Source organism: Anguilla anguilla, chromosome 2 (assembly GCF_013347855.1).
Source record: "Anguilla anguilla isolate fAngAng1 chromosome 2, fAngAng1.pri, whole genome shotgun sequence".
In the NCBI taxonomy this organism is placed as follows: Eukaryota; Metazoa; Chordata; class Actinopteri; order Anguilliformes; family Anguillidae; genus Anguilla; species Anguilla anguilla.
In genome coordinates, this window is record NC_049202.1 from 48,124,049 (window position 1) to 48,151,388 (window position 27,340).

Here is a 27,340-nt window from a genome sequence, read left to right on the forward strand (position 1 = left end):
ATCAGACAAAGCAGAGTTGGGAGTGACGCTGTAGTTATGTGGGGGCATGGAGCAGGAAACAGTTGCAGACAAATGCATCATTATTGGAAAGTCAGACGGGCCTGAGACCTGACTCAGAATGTCGGAAGCAGTCCTAGAAGCTACAGCTGGTTTGTGTCTCATAAAAAGGAAAACATCATTCTGTGATAAGTGTGTTTCATATTGGTTCTCAAGGTTATCAGACCAATTTGGTGTAGGTGTTAATCTGAGAACGGGAAAATACTGAGTTTTGTCCAGGAAAAGTGGACAGATGACAAGTCATATTAGCTTGTTCTTTCGCTTGGGCTCTGCTTGCCAACTAGGGCACCAAATGTACTTGTTCAGGATATTTTACACTCAAGAGGTTTTGCTTGAAGAAGGCAGAGCCATAACAAACTGAGACACATTCAAAAAGCATTTATGTAAACTGGATCATTATCTATGTCAAAAATTAGACTGATTTGATCAAGCAATTATTGTGTTCTAATAATGTTTTGACCTGATAATTGCTTTTGAGAGAGGTTGAGAAAGACAGACTATAAGTGTGTTACTTTATTTAATGCATAAAATAACTGTCAGAGGGCTCACATTGATAGTTCATAAAAGACTGAGAGGATGGCTCTGCTGCACTCTGTAAAGTGCTGTAATGTAGCTTTGTCAAGCGAGTTCCATTAAGTAAAACTAGACTAATAGGTGAATTGATGCAATCTGATTGGTTGTTCCTTGTGTCCCCCTCAGCGAGCCCGTCATGCCCATGCTCTCTTCGACTTCAACCCTCAGCACATCTCCCAGCTGCGGTTCATGCGTGGTGATGTCATTGACCTGCTGGACTGCTCCGACTCGCAGTGCTGGAAGGGCCGGTGTCATGGCCGCATAGGCGTCTTCCCTCCGGAGTACGTCCAGCCCATCTACCACTGACCCTTCCGGCCTACCCCCTCTTCCCCTTGCCCAAAGAGGCACCAAAAACAAGGTTGGGGGGAACTAGAGGGTGGTGGTGCAGACCCAGTACCAACAAACACCCACAGTACCATGCTGTTCATTCCAGACTCCTATGCTATTACACAGTGGACCGTCAGATCAGCACTTAGACACGACTCAAAGTGATCGGCACAGAGGACAGTGGAATTCAGAACTAGTGGGATACAATCTGGCATTATAGGGTAATGTACAAATTATGTACAGTAATGTCAGGCTGTGGGGACTGGAAACATTTTGAGAGTACTATAGATGCAAATGAATAGCCTCTTCTGTGTCTTCACTTCTACAGTGTAAATCTTCTCATTCCATAAAAGCAAACTGATGGCTTCACAGGCCATATGGTCTCGAAAGTAACTACTGTGACACAAATAGGACTGTGAAATCTTGGCTTCTAGAAATCTTGTACTTGTATTTAAACAAAGAGACTCACTGTGGAAATCATAAACATCTCTGGGGGGAAAAAGGACTACACTGCTGTTACTAAAAAAGTCTTTCATACACACTAATGATTTGATTGGGGTTTGAGGTCTGAACTGAGGACTGGCTGAAAAGTCGTTTTTAAGTTCTGTATTTTGCGAAATCCCAAACCTGCCAGAAATTAAAGACCCGATTTCCAGGTCAAAGTTATAAATAAGACCCCTGCACAACAAAGTTTCTAAAGTTAGCACTTTCCATGACTTTCAACCAGTCCACAGTGTCCTGCACCTCCTCTTTGATTTATTCTTCATTTGTATTTTTTTTTTTTTGTAATTCTTAATATTTGTTCATACAGTAAAAGAGAGACACTTTCCCTAAATGGCAGTCTCATGTCTATTACTGTTATAAACAGGCACTCAATATATGTACAGTAATACAAAGAAATGTCACACTAGCTACTCATAATGAAGAATCTGTTCCCTTGTTTCCTGTTATTGAGACATGTAAAGATGTATTAACACCAAACTCCAATAAAGATGTAATTTTACCTCTCATTGGTTTATTGGAGCCATCACATTGTCCAATCACTATTTCAAGATAACAACAACAAAAAATAATACTTATCTACCTTAGAACAAATGGATGTAGAGAATCACAATTTAAGCTAGTGAGTTTTCAGGAACAAAGTTAGGAATTCAAAACCTTCAAATTATGATGGGCGCAGTCAAAAATCTCAAAAATGTATGAAGACCAGACAAAACCATGGGAGAAACATCTACCCTCCAAAAACCATTTCACTATAATCTCACAATGCCTCCCTGGTTTGTTCCTGCTGCATTCTACATTTCTGACATTTTAGTCAGGAAAACTCATGTATTTAAATATTTTTATGAAGATGCAGAACAATTATTTAAGTTTGGTGCTGAATGGATCTGATTTAGGTATTTCTGTTACACACACCAACAAGCACTAAATCTATCAAAGAGAAAGCACAGTATACCTCCCCTACTGAGTAGGAAATATACCAAAACCTCCGAGTACACAGAAACAAATCCAAACAACAGGTGGAGGCTGGGGTGGTGGAGAGTGAGTAGCAATTCTCAGAGCATTTATTAGTGCAGCAATTGTTTTAGCAGCACAAACAATGAGCAGCATTGGAGAGGTTTTTAATCTTGGTTTAAAACGGATGCTCCACTAGTGATGTGTGCATGTGATTGGTAGAGTATAAGAACATGGTTGCTGAGGCCGACCAATGATCGGCTGCAGCGAGAGTTTCCAGCCCAAACTTGCTCAGCACATTTCATGCGTGTCACTCATTTATCTGCATCTTTGAAAACTGTTGTTATACACATCCAGTTATCAGTAAAGGGAATAGCTCCCTTTGAGTTTTCAAACATGTCTGCAGTTTTTTTTTTCTGTGACTGGAGGACCATCAGTGCCTTTCCAAAAAGGTAGTAAGCACAGAGTGTCAAGTCAAATTTTTATGATTTAACAAGGAAATGTTTCTTTTCTTGAGAGTATATTTGACAATTCCTCTGATGTAAAGCACTTTGATAATCATCAATAAATAATAGTTAAAAATCAAGATATTTTAAGTACATTTGACATTAAGAGAATGCATTCAGTGTAATCCAGGAGGGATTGAAATGGTTTGTGGAGGTTATGCAAAGTATGCATAGAGGAAGATGTTGACGCACATGAGGATGATGGCATTAACGCAGCAGAATCTGGACCAGAAGGGATTCTCTCTGGTGCTCTGGACGGTGTTTAGTGGAGGGCTCGTGGGTCCATTGGCCCGGGAACTGCAGAATGCAGCACCACGAATATATTTCCTCCGTCGCTGTGGCTCAGCACCTACAAGAGAGGCAGCGAAACAGAACAGGGCACTGATGCAGAGCTCTGGTCACAGACACTTCTACACATCTGAGGGGCTTAGTTAAGCGGGGAGGGTCTTTATCTCATTTAATGTAATTCATTTGTTGTTTGTTTTTTGTATTTGTTATATTTATCACAAATAATATTTTAACACTAGAGATACATTTTATACCAAGTCTACTGTAGGTGAAAACATCCCCAAACAGGTAAAAACAAACATGTATGTTTGTTTTTCATTCTACTGTGCCTGTACAGTACCACCTCCTCTCTATTCAATGCACGCAGGAACATGACAATCAGCCACCCACCCATCATCTGCAGGGCACAGTCAAAGCAAACAGGGTAATAAACATACCCCCTGGGACAATATCTACTGGACACACAGGTGCACACATAATGCAGTACTCCATAATAACTGGGTGTGTTGGGGTAGGAGATCTCCATTACCTTCCGTTCTTTGCTGTGTGTGATCACTCACAGAGGACACTTTCTGCAGAGGGATTTCACGGTCTATATTCTCCTGGCTCAGTGTCCACCACGTCAGGCACCGCACCTGAAAAGACAGTTCCCAGAATCACATTGCATTTGGATGATTATTTCAAGAATTTCAAGAGATAGTCAGGGGATATAAATGGACGCTTCCAATGAAACCAGGCCTGAGATTTTAATAACTTCTAGGTGCCACTTGCTGTCATACACAACTTCATAGCAAATTCTCTCTATATTATCAGAACAGAAATCCCATTATCTTTCCCAGCAGGTCTGTGTCACTCTGTACATGGGTCTGCATTTTTATAGGTGCAAGTGTATGTGTGTGAATGTGAATGTTATTGTCTATACTCAAATGTTCATGTGCATGCGTGTGCTAGCAAGTGAGTCTGTGTGTGTGTGTGTATGTGTGTGTGTGTGTGTGCATGCGTGTGTTTGTGAGTGCATGAGGGAGAGATAGTGTGTGTGTGTGTGTGTGTGTGCGTGTGTCTGTGTACACACCTATCAGCCATGTATCCCTCAATTTGGTATTCGTTTTATTATCACACAAATTTCACAAATCAGGACACCATACCGACAAGGATATGTAATTTCAAAATGGTTCTACTTCAACCATTTTAAACTGCTCACAAAAGCATTACCTGTGCACATACACACAAGCTACAACACAAGCAAAAATACTAATCAGAAGAAACACGACTATAATTGCATTGATAACTGCATTTATTATACTCATCATTCTGACTACAGGGCTGACTACTCAAAAGAGACAGCCCTCCTTGCCATCAGCAAGGTGCTCCACTCCTAACCACCACCTCCTGTTATCTTCCCTGATTACATTGGGGATCTGTAGTTCAGCTCTCAACTGGTTTGTGTCCAGCCCAAGTCTCTTGTGTGTGTGTGTGTGTGTGTCTGCCGGAGTTTGTAGAGCTGCACTGACCTGCTCTTCCAAGGGTGGAGGTGTGAGCAGGCTGATTACCACCACGACCCCAGCGGTCAGCGCGCACAGGATGATGGCAAAGTGGAGGTAGTGGACGCTGCGCAGCACGGCAGGGCGGGGGTCTGGCACACCGCAGCGGGGTGGAGGGTACGCAAACTCCAGGATCATTCGGGCGAGGCCCACCACCAGACCCACCATGAGACCCCAGAATGCTCCCTGCCAACAAAGAAATGCCAAAGATTTACCTCCTTCTACTGCTGCTACTGACTGCCTAAAAACTGTCTGCAAAATGCCATCCCACTCCTAGGGTTGGCAAGCAACTCACTTTTAAAAAATGTCATTAGTGCTTCACACCAAACGCAGTGAGCTGTGAGATCAATCTATTATAAGCTGTCTGAAATATCCATAAAACAAGCCACCCTATTTATCAGCAGACAGATTAAAAAATAAAACACCATTACAGTAGATAAATTATTTGGCCATAGTTAGCTCAACTGTACATTCAAATACTCTGCTTTAATATCCAGCGCGTGCATAGGGACGTATAAGCCCCAAACCTGTTGCACAATACAGAAGAGACAAACAATCTTTCCATCTCATAAACATGCCCTCAGCAGGATGTCAGAAAATATCACTGCACATCAACAAAAAAAAAACAGACTGTCTCCTCTGTCTTAAAAAGAATGCTATTTGGGCGGTTCATTCAGACGTTCCATAACCATTCTGCAACATAGGCAGGCCTCTAATCACTGCTAAAAAAAAACAGCATGTCAAGGTAACGTCCAACAGGAGCTATTATACTTCAACCTTCAACCATCGTCTACAGATGCACACTTTCATTTGCAGATATTTTATGCATTGTTGTACTAGAAACATTCAGCCAAATGTCAGGATTTAAAAGTAAATAGTTTACTCATACATTATTTTTATTTTGTTTAATTATTAATTTATGCATTTCAAGTAGACCACACAGAAAACTTGGAGAAAACAAAAACAGCCAAATAAAGGTGTGCAACTTTGAGACTCAAGCAACTCAGTGGTATGTATTTGTTGCACTGTAAGTGAAAACCCTGTGCACTATTATTTCCAAAAAATGTATTTTGTCAACAGATTGGCATGTTACAAAAGATGTTGATGACTGAGCTGCAGCATTTGCTCAGGGGGTGCCAGAGTAGATGTGGGTCAGGCCAGCAGGTGTCTCTGAGTTGATAATCAGGAGCTTGTGCTGAGTAATGTTGTGACAGGGTGCTTCTATTGTCCAAACAGCAGAACCTGGGAACTGCTGCTCTGAAGCACAGAACAGGGGCATACACAAAGAATAAACCTGTTTCTATCTCACATGCCCCGAAGCTCATATCTTCTATAGACACAAGGCATTACGTGCAAGAGCACAAAGCTTGTGGTTACTCCCAAAGTAATGAGGTTCTCAAACAGGCCTTTCACATTCTTGAGTAAAACACATGCATATGTTCATATTTCAAAAGAAATAAATCTGCCATCTACCTTCACAGGTGGAAATATGAAAACTGAATCATAATCGCTGAAGGGAGAGATTTAAAAAAACTGCACAAGAAAAAAAGTGCGTGCAACCGTTTGCAAAGAGGAACTCATGACAGCCATATCTGGTTCCCTTTCTTTATTAAAGGAGGGTGTTGATGAGATTGGGACAAAGAATGAAATGCGAAACCTCACTGCAGGAAATGCAAGTTAATACAGGATACGTTAGAATGCAGAAATAATTAAGAAAACGTCAGACAAAGTAAAAATGAGTGCACGCGTCTGGTCGACGCAGGAAGCATACAGGGATGGACACATATATCTCACATTGATATCAGCTCTGTTTCATTTCAGAGGAGCGTCTGTATTAGGACACATGGGCAGAGAGTCGTATGCCACAACATATATCTGCTCAGACAGGTCAGCAGATTTACCAGTGATAAATACATCACAGCACTGTGAGGAAAGGGAGGGAGGTGCCCACAGACAGACGTCACCTACCAGAAGCCTCTGACTCCTACCTATTCCTAGCACATACTAATAAGACACAGTTGAAACATCTGGTATTCAAAAGCATGCATGTACAAATAAACAAATGATTACAGCACCACACTGCAATCAGAGGACTGTTCTGCTGAGTGTGGTATGGGGGTAATGGCTGCTAATGTGCTAAGCTGCTCGGCCATAACTGCACAAACTCCTCATACCCTTGCTGTCCCTCTGCTAACACGCCTTCATTTACAGCTGGTGACAGTCCTGTTGCCAAATATCTTCAGTGATTACAGCTGTATTATGTTTTTAATTTCACAAGCAGACAGATTGAGAAACAGACTGCAGGCTCACCGCCTCGTTGGTCCTCTTCCAGAATACAGCAAGCACAAAGATGGCAGTGACGGGTGGGGCCAGATAGCTGGTGACAGACTGGATATAGACGTAGAGCTGCCCACTGTTGGCGCTCTGTAAAATTGGGATCCAGACCACGCTAATGACCACCAGGATCACTGTCACAATCCTACAAAACACAGACACTGATCATTTCACTGATGAAGGCAGTATCATCTTTTTTAAGAAAAAGCTTCATTTGAGTGAAGATATTTTACGAATGTAGACATTAAAATGCTGATGAGATCTTTTTGATCTAAAGGCTGCAAGGCCAACGCAATGGATTTCTGTTGATAGACATCACACGACCCATAATTGTGAAAGGAACGCATAAATAGTATGCATTAAGGTCACACCCAGACAGTTGCTTGTGCGTTTCTCTCCCTGGCTGCCCACCTGCCCACCAGCAGCAGCTCCTTCTCGCTGGCTCCTCGACGGTACTTCTTCCAGATGTCCATAGTGAAAAGGGTGCTGCTGCTGTTAAAGATGGAAGTGAGGGAGGACATGAGGGCAGCCATCATCACTGCAATCATCAGCCCTCGCAGGCCTGATGGGACGGGGCGAGATTGATGTCCATGCGAGAAAGATGAGGGAGGGGCAAATGAGCACAGAAATCATCGGTCAGATACAGACATGTGCCAGCACATCATTTTATCATCCGCCAGAGCAGCCGCAGAAGCAGCATATAAAAGAAGCAGGTGTCATATCTTGCTAAAGAAGGCTCTTACCACTGGGCATTAGATCAATGACCAGTCTGGGGAAGGCAATGTTGGAGCAGCCCACTTCTAGTCCACACACCTTAATACACTCTTCTGGATCCACGCATCCTACTGAATCTGGAGACAAAAGATACAACAGTACAGGCTAACACGTTCTCGGGCTAGTTTTTACAGTCACAACTGCATGCCAAATTCTAACTGAGGTCGTTTCCTTGCAGTCAAAAGGCGTTTCATTTGATTTCAGCAGCGCATGGAATCCGGACACTCCACCCACATTCTAGACCGTGTGAATGCAGTGGACAGACGAGGGTAAAGTTCACAATGAACTTTCTGGTCCCGACGCTTGCTTGTTTTTGCAGTGAGCGAGTCGGTTACTTTCTTTTTATCCAAATGTCGGTCACAACCCACTTTTTTTGTTGGGCTATATGTACTTCAATTCTAAAACGGGACTTCAAATGCGTAAATATTTTACAGAGGAGTTTTATAACATTGAGATGGTTCTAGTAAAGCGACTGGTGACTTGAAGACAATGTTGTCATTTAGCTAACTTAGCTAAACATTAATTTACTCAGAACACTTTTTAAAAGTTTGTGCACTTATCTAACTTGATTTTTGTGTAGCTGCCCAGTTAGCAAATGAGTGGCTCTGTTTTACAACAGCAAAAATGAAACAGGCTATAATTTTGTGCAGTTGTACAAATGTCATTTGAAAACTTAGCATTTGGACGGTGAGGCGTTTTAAATTAGGCTATTTATTAGGATGCAAATATTTTTTTTGATCGAGTCAGCTGAACAAGGACAGACTTGTCCATTCAGCACTGACTCGGGAATTGGGGAATTTGTGCCTCATTCACGTGATTAAGGTGTGGCGCGCACAGACGAGTGGGAGGTCCAGTGTGCCGGAAAGTTCTTTGCCCCGCAGTACTACTGGAACGACTTTTCAAACTGGCTATATGGGCACACGTCTTTTCATAATAAGACGTTAAATGGCGAGAAAGCAATCTATGCTTGGGGAGGAATTTATATGCAGATAATCATGATTTGAAGACAATACAAAAGAATAGACGCCACGTTGGAGTGTAGCACAATGGTCGACGTTTATTCCTGAGGAAGGAGAAAAAAAAACTTTTTAGCATCAAGCCGCTTCGTTTAACGTTGTGGATCGCATAGCCTTTTTAAAAAAAATCTTTTTATTTACACATACGGATGTTTATTATTTAATTTGTGTTTAAATAAGCAAGAACGTGATGGCTTTTTCTCAGATCCAGTGCTTGGATGACAACCATATAAACTGGCGCATGAACGAGTCTAAACCTGAGTTTTTCTACAGCGAAGACCAAAGACTAGCCCTGGAGGCTCTCATTCAGGAAGGTCGAGATGCGTTCGAAAAGTACATCCAGACATACAAAATTCGGGAATTTCTGTCAGAACTCGAGTTGGAGAAGTTGTTAAGAACCGCGGAGGAATACATCCCGGGATCCGAACATTCGAAAGGAGAAGGGGTCGCAGAGGGCGAGGACGGAGCAGTGTCCCTACAGTATTGGCCGGAGCGTTCTGACATCTCGATTCCGGATCTGGACATGGGATGGCCAGACTCCACGTCCTACAGAGGAGTGACACGGGTCAATGTGTACACACAGCCGCCAATTGAGGGACATACCCACATCAAGGAAGTGGTTAGGAAAACAATCGCTCAGGCGCAAAAGGTATAGTTTATAGATTTCATTGCCTTTCTAAGATTTGGTAGTAGGCTGTAGTATTGATAGTACCCTATATAAGGGAAGTACTATATATTATTGTCTTATAATTCATTTTGTTGTCATGAGCTTATTATTTAGTAACAGTTTAGTGGTTATTTGTTTGGGAGGAGTGAAATAGTTGCCTAGAGGTAGGCTACAATACCGGTACATGATTTAATTGCTTTAAAAAAACATTGAAACATTAAAAGTAAATCAGCATATTTTTATAGACCTCTGTAGCCTAGTCTGTTGCCAAAGTAAATATGTATGTTGTACTACATTAAAAACAATAATATTATACAAGATATAGATCACAGCTCACAGTATGCGTCAACCGATCTGACATGGGTAAGCCACGTCTCCCTTTGTTATATCCTTTTTATTTTCCTGACTCTCTTTATTGGCCTGCTAAAGGGAGTCTCAATGCTGTAGTAAGGACCTCAATGCATTGTATATAATTTGTCGTGGTATTCAGTCCTTTTCAGGATGGTATCAAATTTTTTAATTCACATTAATACGTTTTAAAATTTTACAAAGTTAAAAATATAAGGGTTGAAAAAGGAACAAAATTTTAATATGAGATTGCTATTTCATTGACAGGTTATTGCAGTGGCTATGGACATGTTTACGGATGTGGACATATTCAGAGACCTGCTTGATGCCGCTTTCAAGAGAAAAGTGGCCGTGTACATCATCGTGGAAACTAATGGAGTGCCACACTTTCTTAGCATGTGCGAGAGGGCTGGGATGCACCGGGGACACCTAAAGGCATGTCACACCGTCTCTATTTTAACGGTCTTTTCACAGGCCTCTGCGGTAACAGCTGGCTGCAGAATTCTTGGGGCCCTGAGCAAAATTGTATTGTACCTACATTTATGCATATACTCAAAGCTAAATTCATAGCCAGCTAGTTATTTCTTCAAGTACACCGTTCTAGTGAAAAGTTGTCGCTGATTAGCATAACAGGATTTTGTAACCGTTCTTGGGTATTGGCACGCAATCTTAGCGTAGTGTTTACACTTGTTCATGGTCCAGAAATGTCTCCTTACTGTGTAAACACATATTAAAATTATTTTCCATAGAAATGTTTTGTCCTTTAGTAGAGGATAAAATTACATTCTTGGATGAACACCTTTATGATTATGATACGGTATATTTAAAAAATATTTAAAATATCAGCATAAACATGAAATGTTTATTTCAGTTTTTTAAATTTTATTCTATTTTATTTAATTTCAGTACACACAACATTTTGAACACTTTTCAGAGCATTCTGTTTTCTTTTAATGGATAATTGTTAGCCTATATTTCATTCTTATGATTTTTTACAAATTATAACTGCACAAGCACTGGGAAACCATGGCAACTGGATAGTTTACTGGTAATAGGTAGAGCACAGTTGATTGGCAAATTTCCTGATGCATCCAATGGGATATGATTATGGGATGCGATACAACTTTAATGCATAATAGAAGAGGAAATATAAGAATTATAAGCAGTGGGGAGGGTAGAAAATAACATTTTTACACATGGGTGAGTGACTAAACCACCACTGGATGGTGAAAATTATTTTAAGTTATTTGCTCTGCGCAGTTATGGATTTTATGTAGTTCGGTCAAGCAAAGAACAATACTTTTAAAATATAGTATATTGGTAGTTAAGTTTAATTGGTGGCAGAAAGGTGGCTTCAGGTAAATATTTCATATATTGAATTGGAGGTTGGGACATGAAAGGCCTTAGGGGGAGGAGGAGCAGTTATAAACATATAACTAGTTGGTTTCTATATGACATCAGGACGAGAATTGTGCCTGCAGTATCCTAAGACACCTGCACCCGTTAACCCTGCAACAATAGATCAGAAATAGATAATTTCCTCTTGATATGGTATTTATTATTTAATAGTGAATAATAATTTTCTTATTGTAGATTCTTCAAGTCGTAACCCAAAAGCAATGAACAATTTTCTAGTAAAACAACAGAAATGCAAAGAGAATTTCACTTTCAAACGGGAATTTTCAGAATGGTCAGTTGCCTCTTTTCACTGGAGGACATCTGTAGTCATTTAGTAACAACCATCAGATAACAAAGATTCCATAAACATCCCAGCTGATGACGTATCTGGGGCACGGCAGCACATGGTAGAAAACCCTGCTGTGCTAATGATAGTCAGAAAGGAAGGCTTAAATATTCTGATCCACATATATGGAGGTTTTAGTCCTGGCAGTATAAAAAAATGTATAAAAATTAAAAAATGTGAAATAAATACTAATAGAATTTTAATACAAGTGAAAAGTATGAACTGGAAAAATAGAAATCAAATCAGAAATTCCATTTATTTATTATTTGGCTTTCTAAAAGGTGTAATTATTTTTGTAGGGAGCTACAGCGAGCTAGAAAGATAAAGAAGGATTGGACAGGCTAGCTAGTTATATTTTCTTAGTTTTGAGGGACTCTACACGTAGGAATTAATGTATTCATGTAACATTTACATTGTACATATGTAGACATGAGGAGGACAGAGAGATTATAGGTCATGTGACATCCAGATTTTAAGATTATTATTGGTGCAAGAGTTACACAAATATGCTGATATGCTGGTAAAGATATGGTACTGATCCTTGAACAGGGAGAAATTAGATCAGACAGAGTGAGACAAGCTTTTGTCACCTTTAGAAATTGAAAGATTTTTTTTTTTATTTGGTTCCATACTCCACAATTTTAGGTTTGTAAGCAAACAATTTACACAAGGTTAAACTACATTCTCAGATTTAATTTAAGGGTATTTTATACACTGGTCTCACCATGTAAAAATTTCTGCACGTTTTATACATAGTCCCCCATTTCAGGGCACCATAACATTTGGGACATATTAATGTTATGTTAATGAAAGTAGTCATGTTTTGTCGCATATTTTTTTCATGCAATGGCTGCTTGAAGTCTGTGACCTACAGACATTGCCAGGTGCTTAGTATCTTCTCTGGTGATGCCCTGCCAGGCCTGTACTGCAACCATCTTCAGCTTCTGTTTGTTTCAGGGGCTAGTCCAAGTAGGTTCCTGTGGCAGCCATACATGCCAACACCATGTTTCACAGATGAGGGTTGGTGCTTTGGATCTTGGGCATTTACTTTTGGCTTGCACACTTTGCTTTTGCCATCACTATGATACACTACATTCCCAAAAGTATGTGGACACCTGAACATCACACCCATTTTTACTAGTTGAAAATCTCATTCCAAAACCATGGGCAGTAATATAGAGTTGGAAACCCCATTGCAGCCTGCACTCTTCTGGGAAGGCTTTCCAGTAGATTTTGGAACACGGTTGCAGGGATTTGCTTCCGTTCAGCCACAAAAGCATTAGCGATGTTGGGCACTGATGTTGGGCCTAAGGCCTGGCTCACAGTCGGCATTCCAATTCATCCCAAAGTTGTTTTATGGGGTAGAGGTCAGGGCTCTGTGCAGGCCAGTCAAGTTCTTCCCCACCAAACTCAGCAAACCATGTCTTTATGGACCTTGCTTTGTGCATGGGGGTATTGTCATGCAGAAACAGGAAAGGGGCTTCCCCAAACAGTCACCACAAAAGCTCACAATTCTCTAGAATGTAATTGTATACTGTTATGGTAAGCCTAAGGTTTGGCCTATGTCTCTGACTGTTTCTTTCTTATTTCTCAGCCTCATAATGGCTTACTGGACTTAATTGGCACAACTCTGGTCCTCCTGTTGTCAAACACCAATGACTAACTTCAAAGGCAATCAAAAGCCTAGAATCAAGACTAGATACTGAAACCTCCATTATACCAGCACCAAGGAAGCAGTTGAACACACCTGACTAATCAGAAACACTTCTGAAGCCATTTGTCCCAAACATTATGGTGTCCTAAAATGGGTGGGCTATGCATAAAAACCTAAATTTAAAATTGTGGAGTACAGAGACAAATCAAAAATATATGTATATACAAACATTGTGGAACTCACTGTACATATAGAAGGATTCCTAATGCATCACCATGAAGTAGTATTTCCCTTGAGTTTCATTAGAGAAGAGGCTCTAAATGAACTGATAAGTGATTTTCCTTCAAACCCAGACAGCACACTCAGTTACTATGCTGCCACCTTCAGTTGTTCCTCCCTGTTGAAAGTGATTTTTGTGACGAGTCTACAAACAGACAGTTAGTGACATACAAATCATTCTATGAGAATCCTATTTGTCTGCCAAGTCTGTTTGTCTTTGACAATTCCTTAGTTTGACAGCTGCAGTAATCATTAGTGTGTCTGTAAAATCCTTAGCATCTTTCTGTGCTTTACCGGTAATGAACTCATTTCCTTGATTTTATCAGCATTTCCCCTTGACAGGAGAATTCTTGGAATCCAAATTACTCAAACAATTTGCCTGTCATGTGCTGTTGAGCTGTTATAAAATGCGAGATTTTTGAAGCAAATGTACTTCTATGCATGAACATTTTACCATTACACAAAGCCAATGAAATATGATACCACTCTTCACAAATTCTATTGGTGGATTTTTCTGCCACATCGCTCAGTGTTCTTAGAACTCCAAATGAAGCATTCAGTTCTTATGGTTTAACAAGTTATTGTGCAGTTATAAATGCATGCACCAGTTATTGTATTATAAGATCACCTACTTGTTAAGTGCCTTAATGTGCCTTTAAAGCCACACCTCATATCAAGAGGCACTAAATAATTTTTTACGTCAACTGGTAAGGAATGTGTTGTATTTCCTGAAACAAAATAACTTCAACAGAACTATAGAGCAGCATGAAAACTATAAGCCATCAGGGAAAACCATAACAGCATTTACATATACACAGTGTGTGCTTTTAAGAGCTATAATTAAACATCACTGCCAGACTGCACTGGTGTGGACCATACGACTATTGTTTCAGCTTGATTAGTTTTCTTCATACACCCAGAGAGCTAAGTGTTTTAGTATTGAACTACTGAAGTTATTACTGAAGGGCAGTCCAATAAATTCAGTTATGATTAATTCCACAGCAACATTAAATAAAGACATTTAATAAAAACACTGGTTCGCTGGATTAAAATAAAACATCATCATCTTGTTTCCTGTTAACTTTTTCAGAACCTAAGGGTCCGGTGCCTGAGTGGAACAGGGTTCTACACACGGTCATCAAGGAAAGTGCATGGGTCCCTGAGTCAGAAGTTCATGTTTGTAGATGGAGACCGAGCTGTGTCCGGGTCATACAGGTGTGTGTATGTGTTATGGAAAAAGAAAAGCACAAAAAACATAATAATCATGGATTGTATTCAATGGGAGTTTTTACAGGAGGGCAAGATGCGCAGTTCTTGTAATAATCTATACCTAAATATATGTCCATTACCTACCCTTGGGTTCTAAGTTACTAAATGGCAATGAAAGATAGCAAACAAGATTTTTAAAGTGTTTTGTTGAAGTAGCCCTGCCGAGACTGAACCTGTTTTGTGTTCTCTGTCATTTAGTTTCACCTGGACTGCCTCCAGGCTGGACAGAAACCTAATCACTGTGCTCACAGGCCAGGCAGTGGACACCTTTGACAAACAGTTTCGCGAACTTTACCTGGTGTCCAGGGGTGTGAACCTCAGCAAGATCAATCTTGAGGATGAGCCTGAGCCCGAGCCCATCCCACAGGCCACACCTAAACCTCCCCCTTCCGCCGCTGTGGCGCGCAAAATGATCAACCCCAAATATGCGTTGGTCAGCAGCAATGTTGCTGAGACCGGCAGTAAGACATCCTCAGACAAGAACAGTGCTAAAAATAGTAGCTCCCTGAACCCTATGGGAAAAGTCCTGCGACGCCCAAAAGAGAAAGTGGAGGCCCCCCCACTTCATCCAGGGCTTATCCATCTGGAGCGAGCTTACTTAATTCCCTACCTTCCTACCTGGCCTGAACCTGACCCGCCCAGTGATGTCATCGGTTTCATCAACATCCGCGACAATAAAAAGCCAGTGCAAGTGCACCTGATGCGCTCAGAGATGTTTGAAACCTCACAGGCTATCCGATTCAAGGATCCCTTTGATGCTCCCAAGGAGGATCTGCCTGAGAAGGCCAGGCTCAGAAAGCAATCTGAAAATTCCCCAGTCGACGCCCCAAACGTCCAGATACAGCAGAACACACAAATCGACCCCCAGAAGACCCAGGATGAACCAAGGGAGAACCTGCAACCTTTGGACGAAAAGCGAACCCCACAGAACAATCAAGGAAGGGAGGATATAGTATCCCCACCGGTCCCAAAACCCAGAACTGTTCAGCTGGTCATCAATAGCGCTGACTGTAAAGATGGACCCAATGTCACCCTAGTGAAGAAACCCTCCATGGAATCTACAACACCACCAACTCTGCAAGTCCAAAATCCTGATCCTACCTCAGACTCAAATGAGCACACAGATTGCCCTGGCAATGCTCCCATCTCAGTCACAGTGTCATGTGAGCCACCAGCAGAAGATGCAGGGGAAGGAGGCACAGATGAGGATGATCAGGGGTTGGAGATGAGAGCTATCGGAATGGATGCTTACAGCAACGAGGCCGACAGCACTAAGGCAGCCCACGGCCATTCCCCCAGGGCCAACTCCAATGGCTCCACACCATCAGAGGAATACTTTGAATGCAATGATTCCGACAATTCAGAATCTAGGCTTGAACTCCTAGCTAATGGCGGGACTACTGGTTCAGGGCGTTTTGAGGACCACAAACACTCCGATGGGCTGAATGTCATGGCCAGGTTTTCCCAGTCCATGCTGGACTTGCGGCCAGAGGAACAGCTGCAGCAGGAGAAGACACACCGCCAGCAAGAACCAGCAAATTTTCAGTTGCCACTGAAGAGGAGCCAGATGCAGGTGCACCAGAGCATGCCTTTTGGCAATGGAAGGAAGGTATGGACTAGGCCAGATATGCCCACTAATTGTATTGATATAGTTCTAATATAAAGAATTGCAGATTGGCCACAATCTTTTCTGTTGTGAAATATCCATACATACAGCAATATCCAATTATATGTTCTGAACTAAAGGTAGACCCTTGCATCCCTAAGGTCAAATAATGAACATGTTCTAATCATTATATAATCATCAGGAATCAAGTCTGGCAAGCAACTCATCATTCAGCTCAATCAGAGCTGAATGATGGGTTGCTTGCAAAAGGTGCCTCCCTCAGTGTATTGACACTATATCCCTGTTTACAACAGAGCAGTAAACAGGGATATAGTGATATAGTGTAGGCATTAGAGCATAGACACAGAGAACATTACCTGGGTACAGAGCTCTGCTGATCATTCCAGGTAAGATGATGAAGATCATGGGCAGCATCTTCAGATAGCTAGCCAAGATAGAGGCGCCCTTAGCATGGCTGAGGTTCTTGGCTGACAGTGACCTTTGGACAATCACCTGTGAAAAAGAAAGCTCTACAATGAAAAATATTGACTATAACACAAGATTTTCATTATAGCCCCTTAGCGTCAGTTTTTTAAGATCAAATTATACTTTGTGTCAGTTTAAATTTGTTGTGAAAGCTATTCAACAGTGGGAGTATTTCTCCACATGCTAGCTCCTCGGTCGTAGGCTCCTTTCATTCTCATACAGTGTGTCTCAGATCTTAATGAATGCTGTCTTCTGCTTTACACAGATGGATCAGACCGTATCCAGATCCCCAGCCAGCATCCTTCGTAACAACTGGGAGAGCCAGGGACGGGCAGCAGCTAAAGTTGTGATCGCCAAGCCTGGAAGCTTCCACCGCCCCAGAAAGACTGCAGGGCTTGTGATAGGAGGGCACAAGTACTGGCAGGGCAAGCTGTTGAACCAGGACAAATTTCCCGCCAGGCACAGCTCCCCAAGCAGACTGGCTCACATGCAGCCGGCCCAGTCTCGGCCTAGCCATTCCCCCAGCCGCCACAGCTCTCCACACAGGACAGAAGCCCTCCCGACTCTGGCCAGCCAGACTCCCTTTGGCATCTCCTTTGCCAAGTTGTCCCAGGTCAAACACCTGAAAGGGAAGATCTCAGGGAGCCCGCTGCAGAAGAAGACGCAGCTGGGACATAAATGAGCTACGAGCCCTCTCTGCATGACCCTTCCACCTCTCCAGAAACAAACCAATTGCTTGAATTGCTTGAAGCTCTCTCATGTGCTATGATAGGGTATCTACTTTTTCTTTACACAGTGGATGATATTTATACCTTAAGATTTAAGGTGTGTCTTAAATTTCCCTCCTTTCAGAGGGGTGTCCTTTCCAGGCTACCATATTTACACTGCCTTGACTCATAATGGAAGAGTGTGGCCGTCTAAATTGTGGAATCTCTTTACGTGCATAGCACAAATGCTGCGGGACTCATGGAGGTCTCTCCCTCTAGCCTTGGGAGACCTTCTCTTAATGGGTGCTTTTTAATTTAGCAAAACTATTCCCCTCTTCCATAACCCACAAAAGACTGGATATAATTAATGCAGGATTTTTGTAAGGATTCTCTTGCCTGGTCAGTGCACCAGTACCACGTTGCAAGGATGATGAGACCCAAGGTCATGCCAGGCCAGGGCAGGTCTCCCACCACTGGGTCACGGAAGAGATGCATGGCATCAGCACGGGGCAGGTGGCATGTGGTATTGGGGATGATCTTTGTTGGGATGGCCTGCAGGTATACCCCCTCCAGGTTGCTGTAGCCACCAATCTTGTCAAAAGCTGTAAAGGAGAAATACTGATGTATCACAGTAAAATGTGGAAGACCATCCTTAGCAAGCAGGATAGGACCATGTGACGTTGCTTTCACATGTATTTGAAATAATGTTTTCTTCTTCATCGCTTTTAATCTTAAGATCATGCTCAACTAATTAGATGATTAGTTTTATGCACACAGAGCTCTTAATGAGGTCAATTGTGACTCTGGGGGACAGTTAATCTTAAGCAGAAAGTGCAACATTTGAGCTTTTACATCATGGTGCATTGTGGGTAAATATTTCCATTACATTTATATACTGTGAAAGGATTGTTTGTCCAGAGGGAAAAGTTGTTTTCATAAGATATTAGTGAGATATGGACATTAAGTGTGTGTAATTGACGTTATCTTACCTTGCCACGGGAATTTTCAAATAACCTCTAATCTAGTTCTCAAAGCCACCAAGAGGGAATGTAGGCTGGTTAGAAATAAGAGGCTAATTTCTCAATTGGGGCAGTGAAACATGTTGTGAGATGAGCTTGTTTGATGAGAAACAGCCAGCTACAACCATTAGATTATGCTATGTTGCTGTATTTTAATACCATATTAACTTTCCATGGAAGGAAAGCAGAGAAATCAGGGAAAGCCTCTGTTACTCAAACTCATTTTTTTATCTAGAGCAACTGACAGAAAGCCTAACATTCCAGACACCACTCAGGAAATAATCCTTTAGAGTGCCACTTCTCCATAGTACAGATACTGTATTAACCTACTAACATTAATCTCCTGTTTGACCTGCGGTACTTCTAAAGTACAGCGTTGTTGAAAGGGTGTGTCTGCCCTCTGGTCATTTAACCACTGTAAAATGATAATCTGAGGCACACCTTGGACAACTTTCTCAAGCCAAGGTGACGTTAAAAGAACCAAATGTTTACAGTGCAGTTGCTGCAGAGGCAAACATTGGCAGCAGAAAAGTCTTATTTAAAGTTCAACAAGTTTTGTTACTCTTTGATGTTCATATCATGTTAAATAAAATGTGATGCTGAAATTTTGTGTGATTTAATTATGTCTGCATAGTGAATCTGAAACAAAAGACAAAATATAAATGCAACTGATAGAAGAAAATCATAATGATGAGTGAGACCTTAAGAATAGTTGAGGACCATTCATCTTAAACATGACAACTATAGTAAAATAATTAGTTTCAAAGAATCAATTTCTGGATTCATTACTCTTTACTCAATGCTAGCACCTATCATGTCAGCAAGCGTCCCATGTAAATTTGCCTGTGAGTGAGTACCTGTGATAGTCAGGATGATCGCTCCAGCGATCATGATGACAGTCTGCAGGGTGTCTGTGTAGATCACAGCAGCCAGGCCACCTTAAAAAGACAGGGAGTGTTTCTGAAATCAAGGATTCAATTTTAAGTAGTTATAATTCAAATTATTGATATCAATAATGAAATTTTAACTAGCTATAATCCAAATTTTTGAAATTAACAATTTAATTCAAAGTAGCAATAATTTGAATTCTTGGTATGAACAATTCAATTTTAACTAGTTATAATTAAAGTGTTTTTTTCCAATTCATTTTCAATGGGACCTTTCATTTGATATTAGGAATTGTTTCTAGTTAAAATTGGTAATCTTGATATGAAGAATTGAATTCTAACTAGTATATAAAGGAATTATTGATATCAGTTAAAATTTTTAATTTGATTGATTAATTTGATTAATTTGAGTTTTTATTTTAACTAGTTAAAATTAAATTTGTGATATCAATAATTTTTATTTGAACTAGTTAAAATTCAAAAACAAGTTGAATAATAGCTTGAAGGGCTTGCCATACGAGGGAAGGTGAATACTCCTGCAAAGACTGCGAATGATCAAAAGCTTATGGGTTTAATGCACAGGGGAAACACACCTGCAATGGTGTAGAACGCGGTAACCACCAGCATCAGCACTGTGGACAGGTAGAGGTTCCAGCCTAGACACACTTGGATAAACAGTGCCCCAGAGTAAAGGTCTGTCTGCAGGGGATGATGAAGAGAGGTTTGGGATAGCATGGATGAATGCACTCAAACGCAGCCTCATGACAGGGTTAGCTCACATGAGACTCAAAATAAAATGTATTTTTGTACATTTGTTTCCCTTGCGGCAATTACAATGTGATGAAAGTATAATTGCCACTTTTTTTTAAAAAGCACAGCACTCATAAGTAGGGAATATTTTCTAGTCTAAATTTAACTGAAAGCATGATATGAGTAGCTGGAGGAGGGATATATTTGCTTCTCATCATAGAAGTCAAACCCCTTGAGCCATTTCTATGGAAATGTAAGTGGTTGATACTCAGCCTAAAGCTGAGAAATAACTATACTGTGGGCCTGATTGAATCCCGGCATCGAAACCATACATTATTCCCTACAAGCCCGTTTTCACTGGAGCTGCACACGAAACAATCCTTGCAACATGAAATTTCCGGTTGTTCTGGTCCAATCCTATCCAATCAGACATATTAACTTGCACTCTTAGGATCAAATGGTGTCAACTCTTTGAGAATACTGAAAACTGGTCTAACTCAAATACGCCAAAAGAACGTCAAATATGATTTATGCCTTAATTAGAGTCCTTTGAGCAGGAGCCACAAGCATGCTGTGTTTTGATATGTGAAAATGTTAGTTTAATGGGTTGAACTGAGGTGACATGAGCCCAGAGGCTGCTTCAGAGACCGATTTTGAACAGCAGAATTTGGCATATTTACATGGGCAACCCATTCAATACAGAGCGGTAATTGCCCCAGCTCAAAACATACGTACCAATGAATATTTTCAAATGAATTCACCCTCTCACAAGCATATCAGTAGACACACACCTTTCAGTCAAACACAGAAATAAAACTCATAAACATGCATAATTATTTGCGCACTTTCAGTTACAAGTGGAATAACAATCTGAGCACAAATTATAATCATTGACAATACATCTGCTGGCAAGTGTGAAAAGTCTAATTGCATTAGCCTTGTGAATGGAAGGTAAGAGGCTGGAAAGAGTACTTTACGTAGGTACACACAGCATTATGCATGACTCTGGCCCCAGAGGGAAATGTGCTTCACAGATTTGGTTAATCACTTATAAATGGCACAAAAGACTGGAAAGAGATAATGACTGCAAATAATTCATTATTATTGTAGATTAAAATATTTATTCCCCACTTAATCATCCTTTTACCAAATATAGCCTTGCACTATCAATCTTCCAAATTACTACTGAATGGGAGGATATTATTAAGATATTACTATTCATTTGAAAGTGCCTTTTGTCCCAGGGGGACATATTGTCCTGATTTGCAGTTTCTGTATTGGTAATAGGTTGTGAAAGATGCAGCAGTTCCAATAGGTTCAGTAGACCTCTTCACATGTACTACAGACAGACTTGGCTGCAGTGTTGTAGTGGAGCAGAGGAACCTGGCTATTCACTCAGTTGATGCTAACATCACCAAGTAAACCACACAGGTGATTACACACCAGCACCACAGCTGGCCTGCAGTTGAGCAGAATGCCCAGATTGAACAATGGTGCCAGGCCTGGTCACACCCAAACAGGAAAAAACGACCTCACCTGTAAACAGCACAAGCTATGCAAATAATGCAACAACCTGGAGCACCATCAATGTAAAATGTTACAGTGCAAGCTCTAACCTATCATTAAAAACCATCAGCTATTTACAGGAATCATTACTTGTTCATAGTAGTGAACCCTTTACAGGAATAAGGCCAGTATATTTAGGCTGGTAATTATTATTATTATGCTAAAATTCCTCTGTACAGCTTAGTAACCACATGAGCTGGCTCCTCTGTAAAGCTTTGAGGCCTGCAGGCATGTTGCCCGGCTGGAACAGTACAGGGGAATTAGCAGACACAAGGCCAGTCGACACATTTTGACTATGGAGAAAGCCAATACTGCTATACCTCAGGCAGATCTGGATGGCTATAGCTGTTAACACTTCAGACCTCAGCAAACAAAACCAGCCAAACAGCTAACTCCTCAAACCTGCTAATTATATCACCAACAACAGAAGCCAAGAAGTCAACTATACTCTACTATTCGGTAAACACATTAAAATGTATAGCTGCTTCCCTACTAATTACCCCGAGGTCTCTAGATACAGCTCCCCCCCAAATTGCAAAGTGCTTTCCTTTTGTTCTTCCACAAAGCAATTCATAGAGGAACAACTTTAGGTTACACAAACAAACAATCGCGGGAGTTACAGTACGATGGATTGCTTTGGACCTTTACCTTAGCAACAAATGATCTCAGCCCCCCTTTCGCACACTCAGATTACAAGCTAACCAGATTTCTATTGTTAATATATTATCACTGTGGAAACCTCACAATGCTTCTGTATGCCATGGGACCACAAGGTGATGTTAGAGGACACCAGGATAAACTGATTCACTGTGGTGTATGGCTTCCCTTCACTGTACCATTGGTAGAAGTAAAGACAGTGTGGGATGCCAGGAAGGTAGTTTGAGCACTGTGCACCAGCGGGCACCACTGGCCCTACACGAAGGTATGACAGCAGTTGTAACTCATTGTAATCATTGCAGCTTCCGCCCATTACTTATAAAAGGCCTTATAAAAGAGGTCTGGTTTTCAGACATGGTTTTTTTCCTGGAGTTTTTTGGTTGCTAGACTGCTCTTTTCCTTTGTTTTGGAAAGATTTGTCATTTTTGAGTAAAAACACAATTAAAAGGCAGCAAGCCAAAGCTACTGATTGTCTTTTTATGTCTATTCATCAAGTGATGCCAAGGCCATCCAGAGCCATGTATCACAAGATATAGATTGTAGTCCTTCTCTCCTGAACTGCTCTCTTTCATCTCTCACATGTCGGAAGTTATGGGAGCATAACTAACTGACTGTCAAGAACACAGCAGTCAATCTCCTTCCATGTCATTTTGCCATTTAATCATATACAGTGAGCTCCATAATGTTTGGGACAAAGTTTTTTTTCTTGATTTGGTTCTCTACTCAACAATTTTAGATTTTGTAATAAAACAATCCACACGTGTTTAAAAGTGCAGATTCTCAGCTTTTTTTATGGGTGTTTTTATACATTTTGTTTTCATCATGTAGAAATTATAGCACTTTTTATACATCCCCCCCCCCCCCATTTCAGGGCACCATTATGTTTGGGACAAATGGATTCACAGGTGTGCCTGGTGGGAAAGGGTCTGGTGGGCCAAGGAAGATATCTATAGTAGACAAAAAACGAGTGAAGAAAAACCCCCAAACATCTGTCGGACAGATCAGAAACACTCGTCAGGAGGCAGGGATGGATGTGTCTTTAGTCACATGTGAACTGTTTGTGATTATAAATCTAAAATTCTGGAGTACGGAGCCAAATCAAGAAAAAATGTCTTTGTTCCAAATATTTTGGTGCTCGCCGGCTATGAGAACATTTTATGTAATGTAAATGACAAAGCTCCTTTGAACAACTCAAATTCTATGTTACAAATAAAGATGTGAGCCACTGACAGCAGTGGGATGGAGGTGGAAATGAGACAGCAGTTGAAGTAGAGTTTATTGCTTTTTATTATTATGATTTACCTGACCTGTGATAAAAAACAACAGTAATCCTGGCCCTTGCTCCTGGCCTAGCACTGATAGCTACAAATAAACTGTCGACAGGAGCTTCAGATCTATTTTCTGAATAGGGTCAATCAATCAATAAAATGGAAAGATTAGTATATGACTCCAGACCCCTCCAAGTGTGTTCATTTCTTCTCCAGCATTGCCTGATTACTTGCTCCCTCAAGTTTTATTGCTGCTGCCATGAGACTGTGGCATGAGGGATGTTACTCCCTCCTTGACTCTGAGCACGTGCTCAGATGGCTTTACTCACTGAGATCTTGGTGAAGACGGACAACATTAGGGACAACGCTGACAGGTACATGCGGATCCGTTCCCCTCCGAACCGCCTGCCCAAGTACTCCGGCATGGTTACAATCTGACCGGAGAGAAGAGGAGCACCACTTCACCATTAGGGTCACAATACAGCACACAGCACTCTCATACGCAGAGCCAGTCACAGTTCCACTCCCAGCACAGAGTCTCAACCGAGCTCTGGGGGAGTGCCACGCGTTTCACTATCGTGTAAGATCAGGGGAGGTCATTTCAGGCTGTCCTCCCCCCTCTCATAAGTGGCCAAGGAACAACACAGGAATGACACAGTTTCCTTTGCATGCCCATTCAGTGCAGTGGCCTTAATCTGACACTGATCGGCTGTGAAACCATGTTTAATTCACGAAACGGGCGATTGGTCGCACCCTTTCTGGGAATACTCATGGAGCACTGAGCTTTATTCTGCAGTCTAATCTACGTCAGCTCTCAAGACAGGGAAGATTAGCAGGCCTTAACAAGTTCTGTTAGGTAAACATGGTGGGTGTGCCTGTGTTTATAGACATGGCTGGGCAGGTGAGCTTTGGGTGGTGCGGTGGCAGGCTCACCCCAGAGGAGATGTACACAGGAACAAAAACCCACGCCAGCGCAAGCAGTACGTAGGTAGCCTACAAAACAGACAGTCAGAAAAAAAGACAGAGGCAGACATGATATTCTTATAATTGTTCCCTGAAACCACAGCTTAATACATAGCAATTCATAGTCTGTTTCACATGAGTGATAATCCTTCAAAATACACTAGGAAACGTCTAGAAAAAATGAAAACAAGTTATTTACTGCCCCCTGCTGAACTGCTAAAATATTGCAGAATGTCTACTTTTTAATATTAGTAAATACACTTTAAATGTAATCCACCTTTTATATAAAGTACACCATTCCTTGATTGATTAATCTCTCATTTATCAGTGCTGAAGATGACAACAGTGCAAAGACATATAGGCATGATCTGCTAAGTGAGGTCCAGGCAAGCTTCATCAATTTAGTATGAACATAAACATAAAATTTCAGACCTAACCCATTAGTGTCACAGACAGTGAATGGGCAAGTACATACATGCACATCAACAGAAAATTGGCATTGAGTACATAATATGCTATTTTTTAACTTTTTTTAACTAGTAAATGTCTGATATCTACATAAACAAAAAGATTTGATGGTGACACTTCTGAGAACATAAAACAAACAATGAAGTGATAAAATAAGCACCTAACGGTGACCATGCTAAAATGGTAAAAGCTAAAAATGGTAAAAGCTTTCTTAGTAGCGAGAGTCTGAAAAGAGATTACACTGGTGATATGGCTGCTAAGCTGGAGAATCACACTGGTCTGGACGCGCTGCAGCCATGTGCAGTCATGATTATGATGCATTGTAGATCATCCATTCAAACACACCGTAGGAAATAGCAATTTCCAGGCACACTCACGCTCCACTCGAACCCTGCCACAGCAATGCCCCCAGCTGCCCCTGTGCCAGCCAGCCCAATGAAGAGCCCTGAGCCCTCACTGCTGGCAAACAGAGAGGCTCCAATCTGGAAGAGAAGGGAGAGAGATGCACAGACACTGAGCAGAGCCGCACAGACACCTTCTGAGGGGCAGGTGCTCAAAGTGAGAAAAGGGCACACCTACCTAGAAAAATGTTTTACTACACCCAGTTTTTGTACAGAATCTATTATACCAAAAATGAATGAATTAATTTTAATGACAGAAACAATAATAATATTGGTTTTTTAATCAAATCAAAGGGGCACATCAGGGACTTGGGCCAAAAGGGGCAGGTGGCCCCCCCCCGACCCCACGATGCCTGATTGTGAGTACACTACAGCCTTTAAGCATATTTTAACAAATACAAATGTAGGTATGTGCATGTGTCAAATGTAATATCTGTATCATACAGTTCTAAAATAGGAACTGTAACAGCAATGTTGCAGATCTGTTACAGTAAGGGGCGACATAGCTCAGGAGGTAAGACTGATTGTCTGGCAGTCGGAGGGTTGCCGGTTCAAACCCCGCCCTGGGCATGTCGAAGTGTCCTTGAGCAAGATACCTAACCCCTTACTGCTCTGGCGAATGAGAGGCATCAATTGTAAAGCGCTTTGGATAAAAGCGCTATATAAATGCAGTCCATTACCATGTTTGGTTTTTCAGCCCATAAGAGTCGAACAGACAGCAGACATGGCTTAATTAATTTTGTATGTGCATGAGTTGTACCCTACTGGTACAGTATGTGTGTGCTTGCATGAGTGACTGTGCGTGCGTGTGTGTGTGCGTGCGTGCGTGTGTGCGTGCGTGTGTGAACTGCTGCTATTCTGTCTAGGTGTGGGCTCACCGGCCACCATGCCATGTCCCGTCCAGCCAGGAAGTACCCGCTGAGCGTGTTCCTGCTCACCCTGCAGGATGACTGACAAGAACAGAGAGCAACAATGAGCCCCTCAGTTAAAACCCACTCAGATTCTCGCAACACAGATGCAGACAGAAACAACAATCAGCATGTACAGTTCACTTGGCCGAGATCTTTCAGAATCTGAGATGGTGGTTTTCTACCCTTTTACAGACTATACAGACTATAAAGCAGTTCACAGACATCACCAGCTAAGGATTCAGCGCCAACTCAACTCTAAAAGCTTCCGCACTTTTATCTGAACTTTTACTTAACCTCTACAATGGGAGATCAGAGCTGCCTCTGCCCCACTGTTAGTTGTTTATGATTAATAAATCTGCGTTTGGTGAATTTGCGATATTTATCACAACAATATCATGCTGCCATTAACCCATTAAATGTTGCACTCAAAACTCTCTCCAGTGTTTCCATTTGTTCAAGTGAACTTGTCTGGACAATATGTTTACAGTTGCGACTTAAAAGAGACTCAGAGGCTGGACCCCGCAGAACAGCTGGCCTATCCCTCTAAGTATCGGAAGTTTCCAGAACCCTCAGTGCTACTGTAGCCCAGCAAGCCTGCAGACTTACCCAGATTCCCACGGCGACATTCACCAGAAAGTAAACTCCAATAACGGTGATGTCAGACTCAGTGAAGGACTGCGTGCCGTTGAAGTAGTTGCTAGTGTAGTTGCTGGCCATGGCTGCTCTGCTGTGAGAGATGGCAGTGGCAGGAGAGACAGGGAGAGAAGAGGAGAAAAAGAAAGAAAGGGAGAGGGGGCAGGATAGCACTGGAGGAATTGA

At 41.6% G+C, this 27,340-nt stretch overlaps 3 protein-coding genes across 5 annotated transcripts in view; 2 read left to right on the forward strand and 1 right to left on the reverse strand.

The window, feature by feature from the left end:
* LOC118220640 (GRB2-related adapter protein-like) overlaps nt 1-1,960 on the forward strand; it is a 14,217-nt gene extending 12,257 nt beyond the window's left edge. For both annotated transcript variants that reach the window (XM_035404650.1, XM_035404651.1), the window contains exon 5: nt 757-1,960. In XM_035404650.1, the coding sequence (XP_035260541.1) occupies nt 757-936 (180 nt within the window). In that variant the 3' untranslated portion in view covers nt 937-1,960. The remainder of the gene's footprint in view (nt 1-756) is intronic.
* Nucleotides 1,953-27,271, reverse strand: slc5a10 (solute carrier family 5 member 10). 2 transcript variants are annotated; one of them, XM_035404648.1, is made up of 15 exons: nt 27,128-27,271; nt 26,489-26,560; nt 25,587-25,691; nt 24,712-24,771; nt 24,108-24,212; nt 20,131-20,236; nt 19,508-19,588; nt 18,028-18,233; nt 16,816-16,951; nt 7,825-7,932; nt 7,493-7,643; nt 7,058-7,226; nt 4,718-4,933; nt 3,736-3,841; nt 1,953-3,267 (listed from the first exon to the last, which is right to left on the reverse strand). In XM_035404648.1, exons 1-15 carry the CDS (start codon nt 27,236-27,238, stop codon nt 3,074-3,076), a joined length of 1,926 nt encoding a protein of 641 aa, XP_035260539.1. In that variant the 5' UTR covers nt 27,239-27,271; the 3' UTR covers nt 1,953-3,073. The 2 variants fall into 2 exon arrangements, with proteins under 2 accessions (XP_035260539.1, XP_035260540.1); XM_035404649.1 differs by lacking the exons at nt 26,489-26,560; nt 27,128-27,271 and having other exon boundaries at nt 25,555-25,623.
* LOC118220638 (protein FAM83G-like) lies at nt 7,871-19,255 on the forward strand. The gene is made up of 5 exons (XM_035404647.1): nt 7,871-9,520; nt 10,154-10,321; nt 14,654-14,778; nt 15,031-16,441; nt 17,190-19,255. Exons 1-5 carry the CDS (start codon nt 9,062-9,064, stop codon nt 17,604-17,606), a joined length of 2,580 nt encoding a protein of 859 aa, XP_035260538.1. The 5' UTR covers nt 7,871-9,061; the 3' UTR covers nt 17,607-19,255.
* Nucleotides 27,272-27,340: the final 69 nt, after the last annotated feature.